We start from the raw sequence: 14,478 nt of genomic DNA on the forward strand, positions 1-14,478 counted from the left end.
AATGATTACCTATGAAATCTTGCATTTCAAAGCATCACTGAGAGTGGTTGGGCCTCCCTAAAAGTGATTTGAGCTCATTGCAAGGAGTCACCTGGCCAAGCTCTCAAAATGCTAATGTTGATTGCTCTATACTTATTTAATTATCACCTGTGTTTAAATGCTTTAAGCTAGTGCACGCCTTTGCCTCTGCAATGCCTGGTGGAAATCTCCTGGGTGTAATTAGGTCCAGTCCTTCCTTGTATGTAATGGTCTCCACCAGTTCTGTCCCTGCTCCCTCTAGTAAGGGCTGAACCTCTGTTTCTTGGGCTGGAGAAGGCCATGAGCTGTTCCCCTCCAGCTATGTGGAGTCAGAGGTTGAGAAGCAGGTTTGTGTTTTACGGGGAGAGAGATGAATTATATGCAAAGCAGCTAAGTGACTGCAGCAAAGTCTGGCCTGATGTACTTAGCAGCCGGTCCTGCTTTTCCATCAATATCCTTCCAATAATCTGAAAAGACACCTGCAGCATAGATTGAGTTTCCAAGACTATGAAATTTGGGACAACAGTTACTGGTGAGAGGAGAAAGTCCAGTAAAAGCCATAAACACCTCTGTGCACAGGCTATATTGCTTCTGGGTTTGCTTCTTATATTCATGATGTTAAATCTATCTCTAACTTGGTGTTGGCCATGCTTTGAGCTCAATTAGATGGGAGATGGGTAGAGGAGACCACGGAGGTAGGGATCAGGATTGCATCCTGACTGGTACCTGTGGGAGTTAGGAGTGGTTGTGTTGGACTATGCAAAGGAGAGGATGACTTGGAAGCAATGAGTTATCTCAAGTTCTGGAAGGGGAGGAAGACCCAGCTGACAGGTCATGAGTTTCTAAATGGCTGAAGTGAGGCGAGATGATATATACGTGGTGACACTTCTCTCTGCAGAGACACGGACACACCTCAGACACAAGGAACTGAGAAATACCTAACTTTATTCCATCTTAGTCATTTCCCAAATTACTTTGTACATTAATAAATCAGAAATTGCTGCAGTGTTTCTGAGCCAGGGTAATATTAGAGTTGTGAAACCTACTTAGACGTTACTTTGTTTAGTACTCCCTCCTATCCTCATGAAGTGTTTAACCAGGTAGCTATTAGGTCCTGTCTGATGACGGTCAGTGCTCTTTCAGTGTTTTCTTTAATGCCTTAGCTGCTGAGGTCCTTCTGCTGACTTTGCTTGGAAAGAAACAGATTTACACCACCAGAAGTGCCTTCAAACCATGCTGGTGGCATCCAGCAATCTCAGCCCAGGAGTCCTGCTCAGAGATCTTCCTTCTGCAAGAAACTCCCCAGCTGCTCCCGCTCCCCCTCCTTGTTCAGCACTGGGGCTTCGCCGCTGTCATGATGGATGTTGCTTGCAGCCCTGACAGCTGATTTCATGGCTGTGTCAATCCAGGCATGTGGCTGAGCTGCATGTTCTCCAGCAAAATGCACCCTGCCCTCGTGCTTGAAGAGAGCCTGCGAGTAGTCAACAAACTGGTAAGGGGTGAAGGCAGCAAATGCCCCCAGGGAGTGTTTGTCCAGCTGCCACTTCTGTATCACGTACTGGTCGCAGGTGTACTGCAGGTACTCCTTGCTCACTTGGTGGATATCTGACAGGTCTTGGAGGACCACATCCAGGTACTTCTCATCTGTGAGAGGCAGGAAAAACTCAGCATCATCGTTCCAGGTGTAGGAAGCCAGGATCACGCCCAAGCCACTGGAGAAGTTGTGGCTGGGGTAGTAGATAAAGCGGGAAGGGCGGTCGGTGATAGACTGCCCTCCTCGGATGCCGTCCTTCTCCCAGAACTTCTCCGTGCAAGCCAAGGCTATTTTGGAGGAGCTTGCATAGTGGATGGAGCGCAGGGCGTGGGTCTTTGAAGAAGAGAGTGGTGGCAGGAACTGGATGTGCCTGGTGGCTTTGGCAGTGGATGTGACAAGGACGTAATCTGCAGTTACGATGGTTGGGGCCAGAGTGTCCGGAGCACGGTAAAACACACGGACTTTGTTTCCCTTGGTCATGATTTTCTCCACTGTGCAATTGAACTGAATGACATTGGGCAATGCTTCATGGAAGGCTTTGGGCAGTTGGTCAAATCCCCCTGTGATTTCATCAAAACTGAAAGGAAGAAGAAGCAGGAGGTGAAGGAAGGACATTGGGGTTTAGGAACTGTAAAACCCAACCTCTCAGAGATGCTAACAGAGCTTGGTGGCCCTTTGAGTTGGAAGGGATTCCCATTCAGACATCTAAATACCACTGAAATTTTCTCTTCTGGTGGATTGCTGTGGACCAACACAAAATGGGGTTAGCCATAAGAGCCATCATCTTACCTCTCATTAGAGAAGATATCAAAATCCCACAGTGAGGCAAGGAAGGAGAGATAAAATCCAGAGTCCTCGTTCAACAAGTCACCAATCATCTGAACTGCTCCTCGGCTTAGATTTCCTACTTTAATCAAATACTCCTTGAAAAGCCAGGAAGAAGACATAGCCTGATGTTATTATCTCAGTTAGTGCATGTATCCCCTTTATATCCCAAGCCAAAACTCATGCCCTGCTGCCTTGTTCCTGCTCCTGATCTGCTTAAAGCCTGGACCAGAAGCTTCTTTTTTTATGCAGCTCTAGCTTCTTGCAGCAGATCAATGTTTCCTCCGGTTTAGCAAAACAGAAGTTCTGGACATGAATGAATAAGGGATTTGTGGCTTGATGGACCCACTCTGAGAAGCTGGATCACATGAAAATGTAGTGGATTGCTCAGTAAATCCTCCCCAGTGCTTGATGGAGGAACACAGCTAATCTGGATAAATTTCCAGAGCATTTCGAACAGCCCCTGCTTCTCATTTACTTCCAAATGATGAGGCTGCTCAAACTCCTGCATCAGAGGAGTCTTGCTTGCTCCTTTCTCAGCATTTTAAGTAGAAGGCAGCATTGATTATGGAAAAGGCATCCAGAAGTGTTGACAGGGGAAGGAACTAGAGTGATTCAGATCCTTTCTCAAAGCAGGGATGGCAGGTTAATAATCAGCAGGGGGGATTAAATTTACTCTCAAGCCCCAGCCATTTACCTTGGTGGAGAAGGAGTCATATTTAGCTAGATATTCCTTGCAGTCTGCAGTCTGGAAATTCTTGAAAGCCTGGAGAGGAAATATTGATATATTCATGAGAAAAAGTACATTTCCCAAAGTGTTGCCCCAAATTCTGTTAGGATTCATCTGGGGTATTCAGTCTTGGGGTTTGGTAACCCCTGGAGATGAACTAGAGCTACTGGTTCTTGCTGCTTGGACTTCAAGTTTGGGGAAGTTATGCCTTGGTGTGGCATTTTCTGCTTCATCCAAGTCTTGGTGAATCTGTTCCAGGGAAAGGAAGCCTTGTGTATAAAGAGGGTTTTGCAATCAGCAGCCCTCATTTCTGAATAAGCCTTTCTGCTTTTCATTCTGAAAGGACCCTACTCTTCCTCAACTCATCATTGAGCCTTCCTCAGCCCATCATGCAGGTGAGGGTTCACCACAGCTCAGAGGAAATAGCTTCAATGTCTCTTGGATGAGCAACATCGCTGGAAGGTAGCATCCCTTCCCCATGGGCATGTACCTTGTTTAGTGCTTCTCTATAAAGCTGGCTGGCACTCTTGCCTCTCTCTGATGGTTCCACTGTATAGTTTAGGATCTTGGGGTTTCTATTAACTTCCTCAGCTCTTATCCGAGTGCCATTCACAAAGTACCAGGTGTTGTCGTCTGTCTGGATGAATGGGTTTAGCTTCAGGTCAAACTGCCTAATGAATTCACGGACGAGCCTAGAAAAGAGAAGAGCACATGGGCACAAGTGCTTGCAAACAACCAAACCCCAAAACCCTGCCACCAAAACATTAGAAGCATAAAAGCATGCTTTCCCATCAACTATGTTGGTGCAGCCATGTATCATTTTGGCTTGTGAGTGGAGGCTGTGGCTATTTAAGGCACTGCCATCTCTAGTTTTTATTGCTTGATGTTGTCCTGCCTGCTCCCAGCTCAGTGCAGCAACCATGTGGCTATGGAGAAAGGTGCCCTTTGGCTTATGTTTTTTCCAGCCACAGGTTGCAGAAGGATGTAATCAAGAGTAAGAGCAATGCCCTGCTGAAGTAGGAGGCTGGGGTTCCCTACGGCTCCAGCCCTTTTCCTTGGCACATGGTGTAGGTGGTGACTCACCTACAGCCTCTTCCCACAGCATTTTGGCTAATGGCTGAACCTTGTTTGACTGAACCCTCTTGGAGAACCCAGGCTGGGTGCCCTCTCCATCAGACCCAATGGAAATTCACCCATCTTCTGATGTTGTGACTTCCAAAACAGAGGTCTGACTATGCATGGGCATGATACTGAGATGAGAGGTCTTCTTTCATTCTCCCAACTCAAATGCAGGTGATCATCTGTTTTTTGTCCCTTTTAAGCAGATGCTAAGCTCTGGGGGAGAGATGGGGCAGCCAGCTCCTTCCTCCTGCTGTGCTACACCCACATCCAAGCCCTCAGCCCCTTCTCAAAGCACAGCCTTGCTCCTCAAGACAGGCTGGTTCCTCATCTGATCATGGCTATGAAGTAGGACACTGCCTTACCTGTGCTTGCCTGGCAGGCGCATGGCTCCCAGCTCCACGTACCAGTCCTGCCCCTCTGGTCGGTATGTCCTGATCCGTCCACCAACCTGATTGCTCATTTCCAGAACAGTAACCTAAAAACAGGGACGTGGTGAAGTTTGCAGATGTTCAGGCAATGACTATTTTAAGCAAACCACCTACAAAGCAAGTTCACAGGCACTTTGGCAGTCAGCATTTATGGCCCATGGGGTGGTACAGGTCCCTTCCAGGTGGCAAACAAACCATCTGTAGATCCAAACCCTTCTCTATGTTGGCCAAGATCCCTCTACCTACAGGGCAGTTTCTCAGTTCCTAACTTCTGTGTCATGTTTGGGCACCTACTCTCTGATGAGAGGGTCCAAGTGTTGGTTCAGATGCTCTCTGTGCTGGAAGTGTAAACCAAGGTTTTGAAAACAGCCAGAGGAAGGCACCAACCTGTCCCTCCATGCCTTTGAAACCTTCTTTGCAACTCATGGATTTGAATTTTGTCTAGCACCTTGGGATGGTCAACACAGTTTTGAAACCCCCAGACTACTTGCCACCTGAACAAGGCTGGATTTGAAGGGCTCGTGAGTCTTGTGCTGGTTGATCTACAGCAATGAATGTCACTGTTGGGCTGCAAGTTGCAACAGGTTGGAGAACTATATAAGTTGAGGGTGGAGGTGCCTCATGAGGGTTCTAGTCCAACCTCCCACTTGCAGCAGCGCTGTCTCCAAGGCTGTTGCAGGGCAGCTGTAGCTCTGCCTGACCTCAAAAACCCTCAGGGACAGAGAAAGAAGGCTGCCTCTTTTTACTTTTGCTGCTCGCATTCATTTGGGGACCATCTAAATGAGTTGCTTTGTGTACAGCTTCCCATTATCCTCCCCTGTCGCTGCCTGTGGTTTTGAAAATCATGCCTAAATCAGATTAAATTACTGGGGCCGAATTGCTTTTCCTTCCTTCTCCCACCACTATGGCCCACTCCCTTGCATTTCCTTTTCCCTCTCCAGGCTGGAAAATCCTTAGTGTAGGAAAACAAGACCCAACGGCACCCATGGCTCCCATGCAGCTACTTACCCTGTGGCCAGCATCTTGGAGCAACTTTGCTGCTGTAAGCCCGCTTATTCCTGCACCGACAATGACCACGTTTGCTGGATGAGTTGCAGGTTCTAGCCCATCTTTGACAATCTTCAGCAGTTCCTCGTAGTCTTTGTCATGAAGGCAATATTCAGGGAAAGACTGAAACCTCTTTGCACTTAGGAGACCTACTAGCAGGAGTATTTGGAAGAGGACTAGGGAGAGAAAAAAGAAGAAAATAATGCAATGAAGGCACTTGGCAATCAGCATGCAAGTTCATTCCTCACAGCCCGGGAAGGAGGTGACAGCACAAACTGTCTCTGAGTATGTTGGTGTCCAAACCCCAAAGAGGAACATCTAGCAAATCTGTTTTCAAATTAACTGGCATGATTATGAAATCCATGGCATCAGCATATCTTTTGTGACCACAGATAGATGTCAAGTGGTGTCGGTGAATGTGATTTTTTTTTTTTTTTTTTAAGGACAAATCAAGCCCATAGATGATTATTTTCATATTCATATTCTGCTTTTGCAGCTGCTGTGGCAAGTTCCCCAAATGAGTTTGACCACTTTGAATAGCTCAAAAGACTCCATAATGAAGAGTGGTAATTAATGTCATTCATATGCAAAGAATCAAGGCAATCTTGTTGTCCTAACCGCCCTTTCCTATACCTTAGTAATTCAGGGCATTTTTGATGCAGTGGATGGAACGGTGGAAAGAGGAGACAATGTTATATAGAAAGATGGATAGACTAGATGGGCACTATTGCATAGATGGGCAGAATAGATGAAGACATTACATAGAAAAATGAACAGATTAGATAGATGAAGATCGGTGATAGGACTTCTCTGTTTATTTAAAATGATTTTGTTTCTGAGATACCCTACAGGGAACAGAGATACCTATAGGGAACAGCAGGCAGAGTGCAGCCATTCAGAATAACCATTTCTACCAGAACAGACACAACAACATTATAATAATGTTTTCACAGGGAAAGGAAGTTTGAACAGAAACCACCTTGGGATTTTTTTAGTTTTGGTTTCTGTTCTCCAAACTAACTACAGGATAAGCTTAATTTTCTTTTCCTTCCCCCAAATACTGTCAGTTTTCTTCCAGGGAGCAATAAGGAAAACAAGCTTTTAAAACCACACCCTGGGTCATTCTTACTCCTTGGAAAACCCTGGGGAATCACTGCTTTTGCTGGAACAGCCCCAGATCTGCAGACAACCTGGGTTGAAGTGCCCCTGCTGTGAATAAATCGAATCATTAAGTTTGGAAAAGACCTCTAAGATCATCAAGTCCAACCATCAACCCAACACCACCACGCCCACTAAACCATGTCATGAAGTGCCAAGTCTACATGGTTTTTTGAACACCTCTAGGGATGGTGACTGCACCACTTCCCTGGGCAGCCTGTTCCAATGCCTGACAACCCTTTCAGCAAAGGAATTTTTCCTAATATCCAATCTAAACCTCCCTTGGTGCAACTTGAGGCCATTTCCTCTTGTCCTATATAAACCTCAGAGCTGTTATCCTACAGGTGGTTTTCTGAGAGACCTAAGTCCAACTCCTGAAAGCAGGTCTTTCTACAGCTTGTAGCTTCCTGAAGACACTGACTGTGGCAGTAAAAAAAAAAAAAAAAAATTTGAAAGAATCTGCTACAATTAGCCTGTTAACAGCAGGGTTGCCTTCTTCCAAGCATGGCAGAAAGTGATATTGTGTTGATAAAGCTGCATCAACCTTCCTGACCTGACACTGCTGCTGCCCTGATCTTCCTTGAGGACCAGGGATGCTGCCTTGAGTTGCGTTTTTGGTGTGTGTGTGGTTCATAGTGGTGTAGAGCCACCAGCCAGTCTTGCTGCCCTCGTCTCATCCAGTGTGGCAACCCCAAAGACCTAAGGACCTTATGGAAGACAAAGGAGATCCTTTTTGGAGATCAGGCTTTCTGTGGGAGGAGAGCAAATACATTGGGACCAGCTCTTGGAAATGTCTGATGGATCTCCATCTTCCATCCGACCTTCCTGTGTTGTGGGTAGATGTGGTAAAACCACAAACCTGATATGAGGAGGAGGTGTCCTCCAGGAAGGTGCCTGGAGATTCTGAGCTTGTGCCTATGTTTCCATCTCTCCCTGCACAACTAGGAACATCCCACTCCCCAGACTTGCAAGGGAATTCTTCCACTGCCCACAGTGCTGCAAAGTTGAGCTCCAGGTGATCGTGAAATACCTTAGCTGAAGAAAGGGAGGTTTGTGGTTATGCTGTCAGGAGGTGACACAAAAGGCAGATGTTCTACCAGATGGAAGAAAAAACCCTCCAAAAACCCAAGCACTGAAGATGAAAGAAAACCAGAAAAAAACAGCAAGAAGAGCTCAAGATTCAGGGGAGAGTCACTCACCGATCCTAGACATCGTTCCAGTAGGAAGACAAGTCCCCTGCTGAGATTTGATTTCATTTTATACCCTGGCTTAAAAAAAAAAAAAGCAACCTAGCTCTGGTAGTTTGAAAAAAGTCCCCCAACCAGTACACCCCGGAAGATGGCCAAGTGTGATTTGTCATAAGAAGGAAGAAGGTGAACCAGCAATTGAACATGTAGTTTGTTCCTCTGCGGTAGTTTGGTTTTGTGTTTTTATTTTTACTCACTGGTTTCACCAGCTTTGGAAACGAGCCATGAGTCTATGGCACATTTCCGGGAGTGTTATGATTATCAGAAGTCAAGAGTGACCGCACCCTTCCCTGTGAAGGGCAGAGAGCTTCACAGCAGTGAAATATCAGGTTTGGGGTTTTTTTTTTCCCTTGTACTGCACAAAGGGGCATCCATCTAAATCTATCTAAATATCATGGGTTTCATCTGCATCCCAGGGAGACCTCTGAGCTAGCATCCAAAATATCCTTTCTGGCGATGGAAACGGGTATTTCCAGACAACAGTTCATCTATTGGACACTTTTTTGTTAAGTGTTGCACAATTTTGGTTTGATCCTGTCTTCATTATTGTAGAGGAAACTCAGCTCAGATGCCTTCACTGAAATGGCAAAAACTCTGTGATTTGTACCAGCATTTTCCCAGAATGGAGAACTTTGACCTACCAAAGCACCATGAACCATCCCTTGGCTGGTTGACCACATCTTACCCACCATATGGACATACTCTACTCTGTGTAGGCACCTTGGCTGGTCTGTTCCTAGAAAAAAGTAAAATAAAAAAACAAACAAACAAACCCCACCACAAACTACCCTTCCCCTCCAAACTTTCTCATCCCTTCTATCCTTTGCCTTATGCCTAAAGACTGTATTTTTCAGTGTCCTGGGTTCGGCTGGGATAGAGTTAATGTTCATCCTAGTAGCTGGTATAGTGTTATGTTTTGGGTTCAGTCTGAGAAGAATGTTGATAGCACACTGATGTTTTCTGTTGTTGCTGAGTAATGTTTAGACCAAGACAAGGATTTTTCAGCTTCTCCTGCCTAGCCAGCAAGAAGGCTGGAGGGGCACAAGAAGTTGGGAGGGGACACAGCCAGGACAGCTGACCCAAATTGGCCAAAGGGGTATTCCATACCATGTGATGTCATGCCCAGTATGTAAACTGGGGGCAGTTGACCCCGGGGGGATCACTGCTCAGGAACTAAGTGGGCATCGGTCGGCTAGCGGTGAGCAATTGCATTGTCCATCACTTGTTTTGTATATTCCAATTCTTTTATTATTATTATTGTCATTTCATTATTGTTATTATTTTCTTCCTTTCTGTCCTATTAAACTGTTCTTATCATGAGCTTTACTTTTTTTCCCCCTGATTCTCTCCCCCATCCCCCTGGGGGGGGGAGTGAGTGAGCGGCTGTGTGGTGCTGAGTTGCTGGCTGTGGTTAAACCATGACATTCAGTTAATCAGACTATGTGCTGATTTGATTGAGGAAATGAAACTCAATACTTCCTAGCCTTCTGGTGCTGAGATCACCAGTCAGCGTTCAAGGTAGATACCAGTGTCACGGAAGGGGCTTCCCCTGAAAAGTGTTTTGCTGGAAATGGTTTTGCAAACCTCCCTAGTGATTGTCTTTTCTTAATACCACTTTCTTACTGAAATCCTCCCCACCCCACCACTGCTCCCCCACCCCTTTTTTTTTTTACTGCAATGGTTTCTGTTCTCCTTGTGTTGGGGTCCAGAGCTACGTGCACCAAAGCAGGAGCAAACTCATTCCCTTGTGCTATTAAGAGTTCAGTCTTTAGATGTCTGGGTGTCTTCCCTAGCCATCCAGACAGCAAGGTTGAGAGCACAGTGCAGCTTTGGTGTTATTATAGGATCGCTGGATCCTAGGGTGGTGATACCTTTTACCTCTGTCTCTCTTTCTCTCTCTCTTTTCTACCTTGTTCTTCCTTTTCTCTTGGCAGCCAGCACCTTATTTTGCTCTTTCTCGCCGCATTTATCTTGCTTTGTGTACATAGTTTGATGATGTTAGTCATCTGAATAGTTCATCCATAGAATTTAAGTTTCATGTTGAATCATTTTGGTAAAATCAGGTAAACTTCTCCCCTCCCCTTTCCCTTCGATTTTGTGACTCGCTTGGCAGACAGCAATTTCTTGAGTTATCGCATGATTGTTTCAGTTTTGTTTATGTTTGTGCTCAATAAACAATTTGATTGGTTGTTTGGTGTCGTTTCGCCTTAATCTACTCCGAGGGATTTCGAGCTTTCCACGACCTCCCGCACTACCCAGGGTAGCGTGCTGGTTGGGTCGTGACAAAGGGACATGGGCCTTTGGAAATATAAGGTGGTGGTGCCTGCCCGTGATGCTACATTGGTCTACTGTTTTAAATAATGCCCAGGAAGAGTGGATTGCAGAACCACGGCAAGGTCAGGACTGAGGGCATTGCATGGACATCCCATGTGTTACCCCTTCCACGAAGTCATGCTCTCAGGAAGTTACAAATTAAGTTCCCTGTGGGTGACTCTAGTCTTTTGGGCATGGTGCTTACAAATTGTTTAAGCCACTGGTGACCAGTTTGATTCAGGCTTAACATTTGGAAAAGGCAAAGGCATTATTTTTTCTGCAAAAAACCCCTTGTTTTGTGTCTGATTTTTTTAGCTTGTGATTACCAGGTTGTTTTCCTGATACCTGTGGGTGTCTACGCTGAAAACCCAGCAATATGTATTATCTCTTCATATGAAGCAATGATACTTATTGGGGGATTGGGGGATTACATGATGAAACCAATACGTACACATATTCCCAGGACTGCTGGAGATTTTGGAGTGACAGCAATTTGTTTCATCTTGTTTTTTTAAGAGCTAGATTAACGCATGTCCTAACAAGTTGCTCTAGGATCAACCTCAGATGATAGAGTTTATTGTCTGAGTATAAGCAACGCGTATCACCAATTGCAAAAGGAGTTCCTCCCATGTTCCTGTCTGCTGCTTCACTGCAGATTACTGGAAACCAAGTTTCCACTTGAAACCAATTACAACATGAAGCTTGCAGAAGGCCAGTGGGAGGGATGAAAACCAGATTGAATCAGTTGGTGTCAGATGATGGAAGAAAGGACAATTCCAAATAATTCCTTCTGGTTTTGTGAGTTGTTTTTTTTGGTATTTCTTCCAAATAATTGTCGTCTGGTTTTAATGTTGGTTTTTCTTAATGAAGGGAGGAGAGAAAAAGTCAGGGTTTGGTCCTCCAGAATCAGAGCAGGTAGATGTTGGTGTGGGACATCAACTGCGTTTTTGACAGTGGATGGAGGAACTTGAAAGAAACATGGAAGGTGTGTGTATGAGCATTTACATATGGATCTGAAAAACGAGCTATGTATGTAAAGCATGAGGAGGGAAAAAACCTAGGGTGTATCTGTGTGGACTTGTTAACTAAGTAATTAGCTATGATGAGTCTTCAAGCTGGAAGACACAGGTCTAAGGTGTGCAGGCACCTCTGTTGAGGAAAGATGCTCTTTCAAAAGATTTTCTTGTCATTCATTTCCTGCTCACCCAGAAGATTCCCAGGACACGTGTTGCACGTACTCAGCTCAGTTGTGCGTTGTGCGACTCTGAGACAAAACTTTTGAGACTGGGGAGATACTCTGAGAAATAAATGCTAGTTTTTTAGGTTGAGTGGAAGATTTCCACTGGGAGGGTGAGCATGCCAGAGGGGTGGGGTGTCCTGGAGGTCTTCAAACCTTGCAGGCACCCATCACGCCTAGTTGCCCTGGCCAAGAGGGACCCCAGTGCCCCACACTGGCCAGGATTCTACCCATTATGAATTTGGGGGTGGGAATTGTTCACTTGGCCAATGGTAGGGCTCAGAGCTGCCCCTCGTTTGCATGCTCGCTTGCATAAAATGGGGAAGGTGGGGGTGTTTGTAGGACTGAGGGGTCCGGGCAGTGCGGGGACAAGGCTGAGCCATGGCGTCTGCTAGGGGGAGAAGGAGGACCCAGCAGGGAAGGAGATCCCAGAAGGAAAGGGGACCCCAGCATGGAAGAAGACAGAAGAGCCATGGCAGGAAGTCTCTGCCCAAGCAGAGGAAGCATCGGGGCCAGGTGAAGCGTTAGAGGAAAAGGGCTTCGAAATGCTTCTTCCACACCATCAACACCAAGATGCTCAACAAGATCAAGCGAGACAGAAGGTTTGTCTCCCACCAGGCAGAGAGGCTCACGATCAGCTTCATGGAGGACAGCTACGAGCAGGGGTCGAGCGAGGCTGAGCAGCTGCGGAGGGAGAGCCGCCGATCCTCTCGTCAGCCCTGCGCATGTGCAAGCCGCCCTGCAGCACGTGGTGCCAAAGAGGGGGAGGCACGTGCCCACCGTGGTCTCGAGAAACAGGCACTAGAGGAAACATCCTCCTCCCCTTGAGGTTTGGATGTGTGGAAAGACCACCAGTTAGGGAATAACTGAGCAATGTACCAGGTGGAGTGGGGAGTTTGTTGAATGAAATAGCCAACATGGTATTGCAATAAAGCCCAAATGCAGCAGCTTTTGCTGGTGTCAGGGGTTTCCTTTGCAGGAAAGGATGATGAGGGGTCGGGCTGTGGCTTAGTGTTTCATTAGTGAGGATACGTAAGTGGCTTTTACCTTAGAAAAATACAGGCTTTCATGGCCATCTTGCTGCAAGTAGATGGTTATATTTGAATATATGGACTTTAATTACCAGCAGATGATGGGAATTGCTGTGAGCAGGGGGAAAAGTCCCACCAGTCTAAATTACCCTAGGATAGTGATGGTGATATCCCAGTTCTGCTAAACCCATCCCTCATCAAGTTGTTACCCATGACAACTAAAGCAGCGATTCTTAAAAAGAACCAAGATCAGCCTGGCCACATGCTGTGCAGCAAGGGTGCCAACCGGCTTTTAGACTAACAGGTGGTGTTTGCCATCGCTGTGTGTGCGCTTCGAGGGTTCAATTTGCTGCGGAAAAGCCTACTATTGATATCATCAGAGGCAAAAAAAAAAAAAAAAAAAGTAATTCTTTTATTGAAGGGCCGGGGGAGAAAAAGAATTTCCCTGACCGGGAATCGAACCGGCGACCCCCAGGTGAGAGCGCCGAATCCTGACCACCGGAGAAGTGGTGACAACTTTTTGTCGCCGCGAACCCACGCGTGTCCGCGTCACGACAGACCCTGGGGAGGGGGCGGCGCAGCCGCCCCCGCCTCCCCTTGCAGCCCAGAGACCCACGGAGCAGCGTGCACCCTGCAGCCACCTCCTTTCCCTCCTCAACCTCGTGTTTTTTTCTCCACGGGTGGGCGCAGTTTGCAAGTAGAGTTTGGTACAGGACCAAGGAGGGGGAGTGGGGGGGAGGAAGGAGAATCGGCATTTTCCTTAACTCGGGTGCGGGAGTGATGGGGGAATTATTTTTAAATAATATTAAAAATTGTAGTTAGAAGGAAAAGGTGTGTCAGAAGTGGGATTTGAACCCACGCCTCCATTCGGAGACCAGAAATCCCCGGGCAGGGAAAGCAATGCCTTGAGTCTGGCGCCTTAGACCACTCGGCCATCCTGACACTGCCAAAAGCCTTCCTCACCCTCCTCATCCTCAAGAATTAATCCCGCCACAGCTTGATCTTTCCTGCCTCCCATATACACCCACCCCTACCCCCAAATTTGCAGCAAGTTTATTTTTTGCAGCAGTAAAGCCCTCCACCAGAGGACGCAATGCCGGGGGTCCTTCATCGGTACCTTGGAGTTACAGGCTGCTGTGGATAAGGTTATGAAAGGTGAAGGTGGAGTGTGTTTTGCCTCCTCCATCCCCAGCAGATCCTCTTGCATGAACTGAGTAACAAGGGCCTGTCCTCTCACCATGGATATCTTTCCTTGTCTCCCTCATTGCATGCCTGGGAGAAGAAGAAAAGAGGAGAAAAAAAAAGAATAAACTGAAAGTCCTTCTCACCTGCCTGATTAAATATCATTCCTGTAAAGATGACCACCTGGCATCCCACCAGTAGCCCTGCACCCTGCAGGAGGTAATTTGGAGGGCAGCTCCTGGATGGGAGCATCTTCAGCATCCTGCCCACATAAGACTACATTAATCAGCCCCCCGTGATGCTGGTGGGAGACCACCAAAGTCCATCTTGACCTCTTTGAAGACCTTCTCCATGCAGCTGTAAGCTGAGACCTTGGCACCTTCAGGGAAAGACTGCTCCCCATCGGGAGATGCCATCCTTATCTCAGACCACACCAAATGTCTGGGGAGGTTGGAGATCCACTGGGGAGGTTTGCTGTGGTTGGAAACAGGGCCATGGTCTCTGAGCCATACCTGAAGTTACACTCATCTTGGCTTGGTACTGAGTAGGAGGGAGAAATGGTGGGGTTTGCCACTGATTCTCTTTATTTGGGGTAGGGGAAGTCTG

General features: G+C 46.7%; 1 protein-coding gene and 1 non-coding gene across 2 annotated transcripts; both read right to left on the reverse strand.

Annotated features, from left to right (window-relative positions):
- Window positions 1-955: 955 nt before the first annotated feature.
- IL4I1 (interleukin 4 induced 1) lies at window positions 956-5,984 on the reverse strand. The gene is made up of 6 exons (XM_052774967.1): window positions 5,666-5,984; window positions 4,592-4,704; window positions 3,598-3,799; window positions 3,075-3,143; window positions 2,342-2,475; window positions 956-2,129 (listed from the first exon to the last, which is right to left on the reverse strand). Exons 1-6 carry the CDS (start codon window positions 5,933-5,935, stop codon window positions 1,292-1,294), a joined length of 1,626 nt encoding a protein of 541 aa, XP_052630927.1. The 5' UTR covers window positions 5,936-5,984; the 3' UTR covers window positions 956-1,291.
- Window positions 5,985-13,524: 7,540 nt separating this feature from the next.
- Window positions 13,525-13,632, reverse strand: TRNAL-CAA (transfer RNA leucine (anticodon CAA)). Its single transcript has 2 exons — window positions 13,595-13,632; window positions 13,525-13,570 (listed from the first exon to the last, which is right to left on the reverse strand). It is a non-coding gene; the product is annotated as a tRNA-Leu (tRNA).
- Window positions 13,633-14,478: the final 846 nt, after the last annotated feature.

Source organism: Harpia harpyja, chromosome 25, assembly GCF_026419915.1.
Source record: "Harpia harpyja isolate bHarHar1 chromosome 25, bHarHar1 primary haplotype, whole genome shotgun sequence".
In the NCBI taxonomy this organism is placed as follows: Eukaryota; Metazoa; Chordata; class Aves; order Accipitriformes; family Accipitridae; genus Harpia; species Harpia harpyja.

Bases quoted from the DNA above. Each gene is read 5' to 3' on its own strand.
- IL4I1 (XM_052774967.1), bottom strand. From the start codon at position 5,935: ATGCTGATTGCCAAGTGCCTTCATTGCATTATTTTCTTCTTTTTTCTC. The intron at 3,144-3,597 runs GTACATGCCCAT...TTTCCTCTCCAG, and splicing joins ATAGAGAAGCACTAAACAAG to GCTTTCAAGAATTTCCAGAC. The intron at 2,476-3,074 runs GTAAATGGCTGG...TGGCTTTTCAAG, and splicing joins ATGACTCCTTCTCCACCAAG to GAGTATTTGATTAAAGTAGG.